This window comes from Lepidochelys olivacea (genome assembly GCF_965140295.1).
Source record: "Lepidochelys olivacea isolate rLepOli2 genome assembly, chromosome: 5".
Taxonomy (NCBI): Eukaryota; Metazoa; Chordata; order Testudines; family Cheloniidae; genus Lepidochelys; species Lepidochelys olivacea.
Genome location: NC_140415.1, coordinates 18,259,078 through 18,274,333, shown reverse-complemented (window position 1 = coordinate 18,274,333; position 15,256 = coordinate 18,259,078). Strand labels below are relative to the sequence as shown.

Genomic DNA, 15,256 nt, shown 5'->3' with positions numbered 1-15,256 from the left:
ATTAAGGAAATAAAAAAAACATATTCATTAGATTCTGTAGCTGGGTTTAAGAAAGAACTATCAATTTAAGAGGACAACGTAGCCTTTTTTATAGTTATTTTTAAATTAAACTATTTGTATATAATTTAATAACTAATACTCTACCTTCTAAGCTATAGATAGGAGATTCTCTCAAACACTAAGTTTTCAGAATAAAGTTTGTAAAATTCTATCATATTGCTATTGGGCCTTAATGTTTTCATCTTTGTTATTTTCTAAATTTGAATTTTCAAAAGGTGTCTAAATGACTAAGGAGCCTCAGTCCTGTCAACTTTCAAACAGAATAAGGTTCCTAAGTGAATTAAGTACCTTTTGAAAATGTTACCCTAAAGCCCATTTTCAGAAGTGACTTAGGTGTCCAAGTCTCATTGAGAATCAGTGGAACTTTGGCTCCTAGATAGATAGATAGATAGATAGGTAGATAGATATAGATATATGGGCCCATTACTGTTGTATCTGAGAACCTCTCAATCTTTAAGAACACGCCTCTAATGTAAGGATGTGCTAATATTCCCATTTTACAGATGGGAAATAGAGGCATAGCAACGCTAAGTAACTTGTCCACAGTCACAGAGGAGTCCGTGACAGAGCAAGGACTTGAACCAAGGACTCCCAAAAGCAAAGCTAGTGCCCCCACCACTGGATCATCTGTCCTCATTAAATCACTTTTGAAAATGGACTCTGGAAATTGCTCCTTGTGATGGCTTACTACAGCCTGAAGTTGGCAGCCTTCAGCAAGGCACACATCTTCTATCAGGCTTTCAGCACAGATAGTTTTAGGCTGGGCTCTGTCACAAGGCAACTTAAGTGGAAATGTTTTAAACCAAAAATAATTTGGCTAACTTAGCATTTTTGCATGGCTTCATTATAAATTCACAGTCATGATATTATGGTGAAGGCCATCATAAAATACATAAACAAAATTTATATTTATCCTTATTATTACTGCTTATATGGTGCTTTACATTTGAACAGCACACTAGCTATGCATATTAAAACAAGGGCAATCAGTTCTCAAGTTTCAGGGGATAAACACGTCATGATGGGGTCAGGAAGCCATTCCCCATCTCATTTATGGTAGTGTACACCTGGCTATATGCTTTATGTTAGGATTTTTTGGCTTTCCCCTGAAGCTTCAGTTAGTAGCCACTGATGGAAGCAGGATTCCAGGCTTGATAATGACATAGTAAATTCTCAATACACCCGCCATCAATTAGTATACACATTGAGAGAGATGGCCCTAGCTCCGACCTGCCACAGGTGAGCAGCGGTGATTACACCACACACTCATACAACTCTGCCCCCAAACACCGCTCTGTCTGCAAAGAGAAGGCAAGGAGATAAAACGTATTCTTTTGCAGCGTGCACTGCAACTTATGAGAGCTCTCTTGTCATTCCCACTCCTCCTCCTCCTGTACCACTCGACCTCTGGCTAACTTACAGGAAATAGCATTGTAAACTTTGCTAGTCCCTTTGCACATCACAGATGACAAACTCCAGCTCATTCTTCCTTCCTCTGAGGAAAAATGTAAGGATTTGTCTGTTAAATATGTTGACCTGGAGGAAAAAAATGGGGAAACATGAGTATAAGGCTAAAAACAGCGATGTAGTGGGTGGATGTAGCATCACTGAGCCCGCCTGTCCCACCAGCCTGCATTCCCCTTACTCTGTGCTGCTGTGACAGGCTTTCAAGCCCCCTTCCTGCACACACACAGGTAAAGACACACCCAGATGCAGCTATATTCACACAGATGCTGAGATCAGCTCTGCATGGGATAGCTCAGCTAAGGATTGCCCAGCATGCAAGTGCACACCCCCTCTGGAATGTAAACCAAAAATTGTACTGTCTTGCGCTGCACAGAGAACCATACAGTGTAAATTCATAAAGTTTGCCCTCTCCCTCAATGTGGAGAGATATATGCAACAGCTTTCTGCCCCAAGTATGAGTTCCACATTGATTTTAGAGACAAAACAAAACAAATATATTAACTACAAAAGATAGATTTTAAGTTGTTATAAGTGATAGCAAACAGATCAAAGCAGATTACCTTAGTAAATAAACAAAAATCATGAAGTGACCTTAACATACTAGATAGATAGGATATAAATTAGCAAATTCTCACCCTGAATGATAAACAGGCTGGCACATACTTAAGGCACAAGCTGCCTTGGCTTTTTCAGGTTTTCATACACAGGATAAAAATCCTTCTAGCCTGGGACCATCACTTCCCACAGTTCAGTCTTTGTTTCTCAGGTGTTTCCAGGTGTGTTGTTGTAGAGAGAGTGAGGTCCCCCCATGATGTCATTTCCCCCCTTTTATATCTTCTCCCCACTTTCTGGAAAGCTCTTTCGCTGTGACCTGGGTCAAACAGTTCCACTGCATAGTGCTATCTCTGAGAGGTTTCTATTGTACACGGTTCCTGGGGTAATCCTTGTTTGTGTGCATCTCCGCAATAAAACCATTAACATTGTGTGACCTTTTTACTGTCATCCGAAAGGTTGCTTGTGGGTGTTTTCAACCTCACAACATGGTTCAGTAACACATACACAGCCAAACTTCACAACTTCACATATGATGATAGCACATACAATTCAACTACATATTACTGTCTAGCAGATCAAGACTTTTAGACACCCCACAAGGCATACTTTGTATAAGGCATATCCTAATTACATGGCAGTGGTGAATATTGGGGTGTCAGGATGTCACCGTACCCTATACTAAATTGCCAAGGGGGCAACAACCAGCTGCAGCAGCACCCTCTGCCCCAGCACTGCAACCCTAAACCTGGCCTAGTTAGAAGGCAAGGCCCAGAGAAAGGGGAGGGGGAGACTTGAGTGTGGCAGTTTCTGCCCCAAGGGGCTGGGCCTGGCTTCCCACTCCAGACATTGCAACCTGGTAGATGGGTATGACCCTACCAATTTCACGGATGTGAAAAATGTGTCATGGACCATGAAATCAACCCTCCCCCATGAAATCTGATCTCCCTTGCTGCTGGGATCCCAGGGCTCCTAGCTGCTAGTCTGGCCATGCTAGGGGGCAATAGGAGTTGTCCTTCCCCTGCACTGCCACTCTTGGTGGGGCGATCAGATCCACCTCCAGAGGCAGTGCAGAAATGAGGGTGGTATATCCTCCCCTGGGGGCTTCCACTCCTGGTGGCTGCAGCTGGGGCGGGGGCAGCCCAGGCTCGGGGCTTCTTCCCCCTGCCACTCCAGCTGGGGGCTTGTAGCCCAGTGGGCTAGCTTGCCTTTATTATAGTCACTGCTTTGCGTTATATTCTGCTTTGCATTATATTCAGCAGTAATGCAACAGGTACATGAGATACATCTAAGGCTCGCCTGCTTGCTTGCCTATATATCTTTTCTTATTTTCTTATGGGCTTGATTATTTGTTTTATTATAATAGGTTTATATTATAGACTATATTTTGGCTGTAATGCAAGGGACATACAAAAAGTCCTGTATGTTGAGCTAAAGCAAAGTTAGCATACATGTTTGGGACCTTTCACCTAGATACATGGTGGTGAGCTAAAGCATGAGGTCCTTATATGGTTGTGACCTTTAACATAAAGGATGCATTGAAGTAGGTTGGCATAGGGGGCTTCCTAAATTCATACCCTATTAAACTTAACAGGTACACCACAACATGGAAGTTGGAAAGAACTGAAATAACCGGTTGGGACAGAAATAACAAATGTGATACCTAACCACAAAAGGGCCATAGTAACAAATTGACATATACGATAATAAGTTGAAATCATTGATACACTACTCTATAGAAAAAAGACACTCCAACATTAGTAAGGTGAGGAAATACAAATAAGGAAAAGGGAAAAAATCCCCTACTGAATATGCATGAAACATAATGGCATCAGCGTAACGTACTATAAAAGTGGCATCCCAGCCTAGGGGTGGTAGGAAAAAGATGTAGCTCTTGGGAAGTGCCGGAATGATGGCCACTGGTGATGAGGGAGAAGGTGATGATGATGAGGAAGATGACGGCTAACATTTCAGGTTGTTCCACAAGGGATGGTGTGAGTATATGGATGTGCAGATGTACATTCTGTAGTATCTCTATCTACTTTACTGAGAGTGTTTGCAACTGTGCTAAATAAACTATATTTGTAAATATAAAAGAGTTCTTACAGTGTAAGTGTTGCAACTGTGCACATCGGGGTTCCCAACTATATAATAATTTAAACAATACTGGGCCTGATCTTGGGACAAGAACCTGTCAACCTCAGTTTAATAACTGGGGATTCCTAAGTAATCAACATAATTAATACACAATCTAAAGATCAGGCAACAGGCTTCCTCCACTGCTCTATCTGGGGCAGCCTGGGCTCTGGGCTTCCTCTTGGGGCTTGGGGTGATCCAGTAGGGACTTCTGCCCTGGGGCTTCTTCCAGTGCTGGAGCACCCATTTTTCCTGAGGTGCCCAAACTGTCAGGGGTCCCTGCCTTAATCTGTCCCTGGTGTGGATTAGCAGCTAGGAGCCCCTGGCTGGGGCACTCCCAGCAGCATGGGGAAGATCCTACCCACCTCCAGGAACCTCCTCTAACTGCAGGAAGCTTGGAGGGTGCTGCTTTCAGAGCCCAGCTCTGAAGGCAGCACAGAAGTGAGGTTGGCAATCTTGGGATACCCCTTCAACAACTTTGCAACACCCTCCCCCCCCCCGCCCATGATCTCCTTTTTGGTCAGGACACCCCCACCCACCCCCCCGGTTACAACACCATGACATTTCAGATATAAACATCTAAAATTGTGAAATTGAAGTGAAGCTTGCCAAAAGTTTTCTTTTTAACCCTCAATGCTCCATAGTCTGTAGTTTGAAACTGCCTCTCCCATTTCCTGTAGCAGTGGATGGACACAAAATAACTGATTATTAAAATATTTCCAGTACAGTATATCCTCCTTGTGTAACATAAATAGCCCATGTAGTTTCCTGTTGTCTAGTTATTTTATGTAACAGATGATTTTCTTTATCTTTCTGTTTTCAAATTAGCTACTTCTTATAATGTCTGGAGCTCCCAATGGTAAATAATATTCTCACGTATCCATGGTAAAGTGTATATCCATAAGTTAAAATTTGTTTAACAAGGAATTTATTAAAAAAACATAATTGACAATTATCCATTTATGTGAGTTGATTATTTCAGGATTATATTGATTAGTTTCTTTATCTGTTTTTGCACACTATGGAGTAAATAATTCTCCTCCCGCTGCTCCCTCCTACCCCCACCAAGCTATTTGAAGGATGGATCTGAGTGAAAGTATGGGCATTAAGATAATAATTGTTTGCAGGTTCTTTGGAGAGAATTTTCCTCTGGGATCATGTCCATCATATCTGCGGTCATGCATGTCCATGATATTTATTTTTTTAGATGTACAAATGATGTTTTTTACAGTTCTAAAAATAAACAATTCACTAACAAAAACCTCACTATTAACCATCCTGTTCTCTTCATGAAGTACATACTGGGGGCTTTATCTAGAAAACCTCTAAGGTGGACAACGGATCCTACAGATTATAGAAGGTCCACAGGGATGGTCCTTCTTTAGTGGAAGCAGGAACAAAACAGGGTAGCTTTGGAGCATAGGCGGAGGCTGAAGAACCCAGGAAAGCTGAGCTGTAGAAGATGATAGAGTTAAACATTTTGGAAACAAAGTGATTATTTATTATTTTAAGGGATACAAAGGGGATGGTTATTACAGGAGAATGATTGCAGCCTTCATTATGGAAAGAAGAGCAATTTCTCCAATATGTAATTCAAAGATGATGAAATGTTAAATACAGTGCCTCCATAACTATAATCTCAGCTAAAAGCTAAAATTTCAGTTAATTTTCCCAGGAGGCTCACTTGCTCCCCAATGTCTAACCAATATATATTTAAATAGCATTTAACATTTTAACAATTCCATCTGGAATTCTAGAAGAAAGGTTATAATCTGTGTAAACTCACTACCCATTTAGCTTGCATTACTCATTTCAGTGTTGTCTAGTTTCAACTCAGCATACCACTGTATTTACACTGAACATAATTTATGGGTCTGAATCAGATCTCACACTGGTTTTATAGTTGACATCAGTGGTGTTACTCCTGTATACCAGGAGTAACTGCTGTTTAAGTCAGCTCAGAATCAGATGATCAAGCTACACGTTTGTGTAATGACAACAGAAAGATTTGGTATCAGAGCAGGATCACAGTAACTAGAGACAGAAAAGAATCTTAAGATCTTCTGATTTACCCCCTACCAGACACTATACTGGATATCTCCAATAGACTATGCATCAGCCATTTGAATAGATGACACACCTAATTTTAAGTTCATAGGCTGGCCAAGAATATTTGCAACTAACTAAAATGCCAGTAGCCATGATTTTACGAATCTCATGGAGGATAAATGGTCATCTATTTATTTTCTCCATAATGTTACTTTAGAGAATAAAAAGATTATTAATTTACGTAGGGGCTTTTTGATAAACCTGATCTTGGCTATCAGAAAAAGAAAACTCTGTTAGCTCTTTTACATGTCTTGGACTCTGTTCCCTCAAAATTAATGGTTACAAAAAGGGGTTGGTAACTATTTATAAAAGACTATATTGAAACTTCATTAGGCTCTTGTAAATACTCACCAACAGAGAATACTGGATTTAACAGGTCATTGTCTATGCCTTAACAAGAAGCAGATTGTCACAGTTGCTAGGGGTAACCCTTAGTTTGAGGCCTGTGGACAGGCCAAAACTGAACAGCTGTGCAGTGCAGAGCTCACACTGAGTGTGAAAGATATGGTGACCGTATATTGACTAAATTTAAACAGAGAGGGCTATGTACTTCCCACCATGGTCGGCCCCAGCACTTAATTTGTATTTATAGCTGGCTTCTCTGCCATCTGTGCATGCTGGCCTTCTCAACATCTCGGAGGAATTGGAGTGGCATTGTTTGAAGATCTGATTAAATAGCTAGGAAAAAGTAATCCATCATTTATAAAGGGAAATGGAGACAGTTACAATAGTATCCCGTAGCTCTTTAGGATTTTGTCTTCATTTTCTTTTACTTTCATTCTAATCCAATGCCAAACACAATAAACACTGACCAAAAGTACAGAATTTACGGACAGCATTTGAACATCTAGGTGGAAACAGTAATGAATTCTCCCATTTCCTTCAGACTGGTCCTATTGATAAATAAAACTACATTATAGTTCACGATGGCCCCTTTTCTCCAGGGTTGCACCTGTCTAAATATATTCCAGAAGCATGAGCTAAATGCAAGATTCAGCTTTAAAAAAAAATCAAACCCTTCCTCCCCACCCACCCCCACAAAAAACCCTTTTTCCCCCCATTATGATGTTTAATAGGGATGAAGTTATTTTTAGGTACCATTATATTGTTCTGCTCCCAGCTGCCCATCTTAAATATCGGTGGGGTTATGTGCTATGTATAGTTACTGTGCCAAGGTTTTTTCTTTAAGCACCTTCTTATGTTCATGTTTCCCCCAACGGAAAGGTAACACTCTGCACAGAAGGAGAGAAATACTCATCTGGCTTGATTCTGCACTATGCAGGTGCAGAGTGCTGAGTGCATAAAGGCCAAGTAAAAAAGTGATGAGCCATACCGGGAGCACAAGTGTAGCCTGATCCTGCTGTGCAGACATCCAGTCTATTAATAGCATGAGTCAGGCCTCAGAGGAGAGTTGTACAGTGAAGTGCCTCATTACCACAATGAGGATGAAAATCATGCCTCTGTCCAGGGTTCCCATGAAGCAATGTCACTGCGTAGCTGCATCCCCTGCTAGCAGGCACAGCTCACAGTGGGGGATTACTGCACAAGGGAGCTGGCTTGGGATGTGGGCTGGGAAGTGATCCATGGCTTCCCCAGGTGCTGCCGGAGTTGCATTTTGGACATGGGTTGGTTGGAGAAAGAATGAGTGAATGAAGGAGGGATTGGATAGCAAGGGAGAGGGAATGGGAGTGACAAACTGCTAAGAGGTTTAAAATTTGAGCTCAAGCAGTTATTCATTCTGTACTCAGGAACAAAGATAGAGAAAGGACATTGGTCCTGTTCCCTTTTCTGTTTACCGTGTGTACTTGTTGTGAGGGAAATGCTATGCCAGGGACTCGAGACTAGTGAGGACCTAGCAGTTAACCCTGGTTGTGCCCACCTGGAGTTACCACTTGCATTTGCACTGCAGTGCAACTACCTGGCACATTACTGCCCACAGGGCAAAGGCTTGCAGTATCATAGCCTTTCAGGAAATCAATGGTCTTTAACAACACATTACAATGTTACTAGAGTGTTCCATATTACTTGTCTAAAACACTACAGTGGGTGGGTGTGTTACTGTAGTTATGGCCCACTAGTGGAGAACACTGTTTTTGTTTTTGTTTTTTTCAAATTATGGCAGCGTTTAAGTAAAGCTTTACAATTTTAAAATTATTCTGTGCACACTTTTCAAAACAAATTCTATAGCATGTGCTATAAAACAGGTCAAACAAGATGATGAAAGTGGTCCTTTCTGGTTTTAAAATCTATCAACAACTATGAACTGCCAATTTTCTACTTTTTCCAGTCCAGGTCAGGGTGTGAATGAACTATGGCTGCATCTACGCCACAAGCTAGGGTGGTGATTCCCAGCTGGCAAAGACATGCCTGTGCTAGCTCTCATCCAGCCAGCATGCTAAAAATAGTAGCATAGCTATGGCAGCATGGGTAGCCACCCCAAATATGTACCTGTGGGGTCCAGGTGGGGTTAGTGCTGGGGGCATCTAGCCCATGACACTCCTCATCACTTATCGTACTATGGCAGCTACACTATTATTTTTAGCACACGAGCTCAGAGAGAGCTAGCTCAAGTATTTCTACCTGGGCTGCGAATCACAGCCATAGCGCCAAGTGTAGACATAGCCTATATTTCTGAATATTCACTTGCTCACAGCTTAATGACACAATTCTACATAATTAACAAACACAGCAGAACCCACTTCAAGTAAATAACTATCATATAAAACACAGAAAGCACATTAAAGGCATTTATACATGTTTTACCTTACCTGGTTTAAAATGAATACATAGTTTTTATGTATTTACAGTTTAATATTCCATAAAGAAATAAACCCCATCGGTATTGGCACAAGAAAGGACAATTTATAATTCTTGTGAAACTACTCATTTCTGGGCCACAGAAACACACTTTTGTTCCCTTGTTGTATAAGAGACACCAGCCTTTCAATCAGTCCTCTTTGCTACCCCTACCATCACAGTGCTAAATTTCACCTACCTTTTCCCCTATGACAAATATTCTGAGTGTTCGCTGAGGAGCCATACAATATTTTATTCTCCATTCCATTTGGACTATTTCTTCCATCTCCCCCCTCCACACACACACACTCCCCCTGGCCCTTTATAATCCCCAACCTCTTCTCATATTTCAGCAAGATGAAACCAGTGGTTGAAAGGGAAGACACTGTCTTTGATTTTTCATGCTGAGATTCTGACCTCCAGTGTCACTTCAGGGATGCACCCAGCATCTGTAATTGTCCCAGTGACAGAGAGTCTCAAGGTTACACCAAGACAGACCTGCATCTCCCCTAGTGCTAAGGAACACACTGTTATAAGTCAAGCCAGCCAGCTAGCTAAATATTTTTTAACATGGCTGAGAATAAAGTGTGGGGGGAGGAATAGTAGATGCCCAACTAGGATTTATGCTAATTGTATTAATCACTGATATGATCCTCTGTGTCCTTTGTATCTTACCCGGCTCAGGGATGATTAGCTGTGCGCTGGTCTGTGCATTCCCGGCATCATTTTCAGCTACACACTGGTAAAAACCTTCATCTGACTTTACAAGGCCCAGAATCCGCAAGTTGCTGCCACCCTAGAGAGACAAAGAGGGGAAAGGGAGGAAAATAATTAGAAAAAAACTGTCAAACTGAATGTCGCTTACTAAGGAGCTTCAACAATATTTTGTTTGTGAAACAAGAGCAGAGAGTACTAGGAAACATCAGCCTCCGTTCATAATGTCTTTGTCTCCAGTGGATTGTAATAAAATGCACATTCATCGCAATCAACTGATTCTTTTTGTTCTCTTTGCACCACTCTGTTACAAGGATGGTGCTTGTGCCCTTATTCACGCTGGGACAGAGGAGGGCCAGCCCAATACCTTATGCAACAATTAAACACCATATTAAAAGCTAGAGTGGGACTTGAGTGGGGAACAGGGCTTTGTATTGGCTCTTTGCAGCAGGGGAGATAAAAAAGAACTTCCAACTTTTGTACCTTATGTATAAACAGCATTCTGAAGGTCAGATCCTACATCATGCCATGAGACCCAAAGACCAGCAGCAACAGAAGGGTCACTCATTGTGTGCTGCTGATGGGCAGGATTTCAGTTTTAGCTGCTGCTAGCACTAGCAGAATTAAGTGATGTGGCAAATGTTGGCTTCTAAGGGACAATTATTTGCATAAGAAAATGCTGCAAGAGAGATTCCCTTGCTATAAATATTTCTTCAGGAAATAAAAATTGAAAGGATAATTCCCCTCCACATTATAATAATAATAAAGGGACTTTCCATTCCTTGGCAAGTACACTGATTGCTGTCTGATCCTCCTCATAACAAACAGTGATGCTGCATAAAGTAGCATGAACTTGTGATTCCATATAACTAACTGAGTAAATCTTCTCCACAAGAAAAATATGGTAAAAACCAACCTTTATTCATTGGAAGAAGTTTAATTTACAGGAACATAGTCCATTTCACTGATTATAATGGGCATTCACTAGGAAATTGGCACTAAATATTGCAATCTGATCTATATGAATGAGACATGCTAACTTTCTTATACCAAAGTCATCAAAAGAAAAATATTATCTCATGGCCTGTGGATATTTTTATCATGCTGTAACAAAAGATAGATATATTAGGGATGAGATTTTCCAAAGCACTCTACAGTGTCTCAACTCTGCTCCCACTGAAATTAGTGATAAAGCTATCGTTAACTTTCATGAGACTAGTTACGCCAATGCTTTTGAGAATTCCACCATTGATGTTTAACTTTTAATGCCCCACATATAATGCTATTTGGGTAATAAAAGATGGGAATGTGACATGGTATCACACTACCTATTATGTGCTATGGCGACAAACTTGTGTCATATGATAATGGTCATGTCAAATGACCATTATCATGATTAATGTAATTGTGGTGAAAATACTTTGCATTTGAAGAAACTGATGGATCATCATTGAAAGATCAAGTTCAGCAAATATGTTCTAAAACAGATTTGAAAACAATGCAGGGAGGGATGCCAGTTGAATGTCATACCTGTGGCAGAAATATCTGTTTCACTTTTAACTCCTATGAAAAGAAATTGCTAAGAAGCTGCAAGATCTGCACACTTCTGTGAATTCCAAATGGCATTTGTTAGCTCCCTTTTAAGAGCTCTACCTTTCTCACTTACGATTACTTAAAATGCGTACTGCAGTGTATCCTTAAAACAGACGCTTAAGGATATTAAGCCCCGTTTCCCCTTTGTCCGAGTTTATCCCCGTTGTTGCATTGTGGCTCACAGCCTGTTTTCTCTAGCTAGAAAGGCCCCATGCAGATGTGTGAAGTATCGCTAACCTCCATTGTAATTGTTGATCCGCTATCTTCAAATTTAAACATATCTATTTTTAGAAGGACAGATTAAGAAGTTGTGCATTTAACAATAAGTACACTTGATGACTGACCACTGTTGTATTCTTCATCCGCCCACATTCACTTCCTTCCCTTTGTTTGTCATCCCTTACTAACTTATGTCTGAAAGTGTAATCTCCTCGGAGCAGGGATTTATCATTTTTTGTCTGTAGTAAAGCATCATACATGACACTGATGGCACTTTATCAATAATAGGTGATAAATAATAATTTAATTGAAAATATGACATGAAGTTATGGTCAATGCTCTGTTCTGGAGGAGAGCCTAAACAAAAATCTAAACCACTGTTGAATGAAAGAGTAAGGGCCTGATCCAAATCCCAGTGAAATCAGTGGGCTTTGGGTCAGATGGTAACAGTGCACTCTGGTGCTATATCCCCTTTGTCCACCAGGAGGCAGGAGAGATTTTTAATCAGTTTTGCTTAGTTTTGCTTGTTTCCTGCTTCTGCTAAACTAGTTAAAACACTGGTTATGAAAAGAAGGAACAAATCAGAAATAAAAACATACTTTAAAATAAGTCAAATAGTGAATTTGCAATGACAAAAATCAGATAATTACCACTATCTGAAAATAATCACTAGGAATGACCACTTCTCCATTCTTGATCCAATCCACGGTAGGGACAGGCTTACCAGAGACAGCACATTCAAACTCAATGTCCATACTTTCGTAGGCATAGAGGTTTGAAGGGTGATTTAAAAACCACGGAGGAACTGCAAAGAGAGAGATAAAAACCAAAACAAATAGTGAGTGGATGTGAATGTAAATTTAGCAACCTAATAATTTCACTAGGCCTGGAAAATATTAGACAGAAATAGAAAACATATCTGCAAATCAAATTACTTCCCCAAGCCCTGTTTTTTTAAAAAAAAAAAATCAAATACCAGGGAAAACATTTATTTTAGTGAATACAATTTAACAGTCATATGATTTTTACAAAAAGGAAAGCTTAAAAACCCAGTATGGAGAGTATGTAAGATTTGTGTGAAATATACACAATAAGCACCTTGAGTAACCAGGGGTCTGATCCAAAGCTCATTCAATGGACCAGGTGCCAAAAGCATGCACATTAATATGCAGGTAAGTAGCTTTTAGACAAGTACACAGTGCAGAATGAAGTATATTTAGGCTTGAGAAAACAGTTTCATATAACCAAGTGGAACTTATGACTGGATTTACAAAATATGAGGATTTCACTAATAAGAATGAATTTTGTCCATGATGATAGAAAGAAGAAACAATCTGGATTATTTTTGCTGAGGACAAATGCTTATTAAGATAGCAATTATCTGTTGCCTTGTATTACTATAATGTATTCCCACTTTTGCAGTATGGTATATGATATGCTAATTTAATTTAATTTCTTCATTACCATAATACTGGTATGATGGAGATTTGCAATTTGAGGAAAACTGCTAATAACATCAAATTTCTAATGAGATCCCTGTCACAGAAAAAACAATTCACATACAGTTCATCATCTTTCACAGGGGAACAATGTTCACTATTTTGAATATTCATAGTTGCTAGGAAGCCAGATTACATTCATTTCTAGGTAGCATCCATGGCTTCTCATTTGAACAGAAAATGCAATTGTATTTCTCAAGCAACCATTTCCAATGTCTGATTTATAATATATCTAAATCCATTAAAAGCGGGGGGGACTGACATGAAAAGACTATTAAGGTTGCAAAATCACACACTCAAAAGTTAGGAAATATCAGAATTAAGATTGCTTGTGCAACCTTAATATGACTCCTTGTGCTTATACATTATGTGTCTGTCTTTAATTAAATGGCCACAGGTCTCCTGCTTCTTTTAGTGCACAGAATGGACATGACTCGCTTTATTAGCCATTATTCAATATTTTGTTTTCTCCTCATTGTTCAACATGTGGCCCTATGCCTTTTTATTATTTATTTGGCATACGCAGTCCAGTCAAGCCAAGCCACAGAATTCTTATCAAGGATGTTCAAGGCACAAAGACCTCCAGGAAACTGCAGTTCTCAACAATGTGTATCATAGCTTGTGGCTGCCCACATTGACATAGTAGATTGTCTCTGAACCACTACCGACATTCCACTGCAGCCTTATTTACTGTATACTGTTCAAACCCAGTTCTCAACATAGAATTAAAAATTTCCTCCTGGGCTTTTCTGTGGCACTCATCACTATAGTTTCTGCCCACTTCAAATTAATTAATTAATTTTCATAACATCCCTGTGAGGTGAGGGCAAGTATCCCCATTTCACAGATGGGGAGCTGCGATACCAAGACCTTTAAGAAATTAAAGGTCAAAGATGTCCAATAACTTTGGTTGCCCAACTTGCAATGCCTAGGATCTGATTTTTTTTCAGAGTATACAGCACTATATAGCACTTTACATGTTCAAAACTCAGCTTTCACAGACATCTATTGCAGTTGTGAGTGCTCAGCACTTCTGCAAATTAGACCTCAGGATCTCAAGTTGGCCACCTAGAAAATGAAGAACACTGTGGCCACCTGTGTAAAGTTTTGCTTAAGTGACTTACCCAAAATCACATAGGAAATCTGTGGCAGGCAGAGATAGAATCCAGTTCTCCAGGGTGGCATTTAATTGCCTTAACCATGAGTCCATCCTTACTCTTCCTGCAATCTCCTGCCTCACTCACTACATACCTTCAACTTGTGCAACAAAGGAAGTAATGTTATGACTCAGGAATCCTATGTTCTACTCCAGGTTCCAAGGAGAATATTATCTAGAAGTTATATAGACTCTTCTGCCCAGGACCCTTGAAACCCTCAGAACTTCTCAATGCCAGGGTTCACCATTCGATAACAGCAACTCCTATCAGACCTGATAAACTCACTACATCTAACATGACCTCCTGAGGTCCCTTCCAACCCTGATATTCTATGATTCTATGACACTTCAATATCATTTATTCGCAGATAATATCAAGGCATTAAATGAAAGCCACAGTGACACACTAGTCACCATTAGCATTGTGAGATGTATCTACAGATGGTGTGTAAATTATGTGTACCTACTAAAATATATTTTAAACTGTGTAACAAGGCAAAGATAATAAACAGGTTTTCTGCCAGACAAAAGAATGGCCATTCACCTACTCCTATGTCTGATGTAAATTAAGAATTGTAAGCCAAACACAATGGGAGCTACATTTGCATTCCAAGTCACAGTAAGGATATGATGTCAACATGGGGGTCAGCACACAGGAGAACAAACAGAAGGGCTCCTCAAAGGTTTACTGGACTGTAAGGAGGGGGAAAGAAAAGCACTTTGTTATCCATTCATGGAGGAAATCCCTTGAATAGTGTGGGTTGTTCATGAAAATTTGGAGCTTGGTTATGACTGAAAACCAGAAACTCTGTCAAAGACTGAACTCTTGGGACAAAGTCTACTTTATTAAATAGGAGCGGTAACCATTAATAAGTGTAGACTTAGGATTGCATTTTATGTTTTTTTCTTATATGTGTAACCATTTTTGTTTCCAGTCATTATCCTTACTCATTAT

At 40.0% G+C, this 15,256-nt stretch overlaps 1 protein-coding gene across 2 annotated transcripts in view; it reads right to left on the bottom strand.

Annotated features, from left to right (window-relative positions):
- Positions 1–15,256, bottom strand: part of DCC (DCC netrin 1 receptor) — a 948,238-nt gene that overhangs the window by 374,934 nt on the left and 558,048 nt on the right. For both annotated transcript variants that reach the window (XM_084629005.1, XM_084629006.1), the window contains exons 6-7: positions 12,297–12,451; positions 9,796–9,916 (exon numbers count right to left, since the gene is read on the bottom strand). In XM_084629005.1, coding sequence (XP_084485131.1) covers positions 9,796–9,916; positions 12,297–12,451 — 276 coding nt within the window. The remainder of the gene's footprint in view (positions 1–9,795; positions 9,917–12,296; positions 12,452–15,256) is intronic.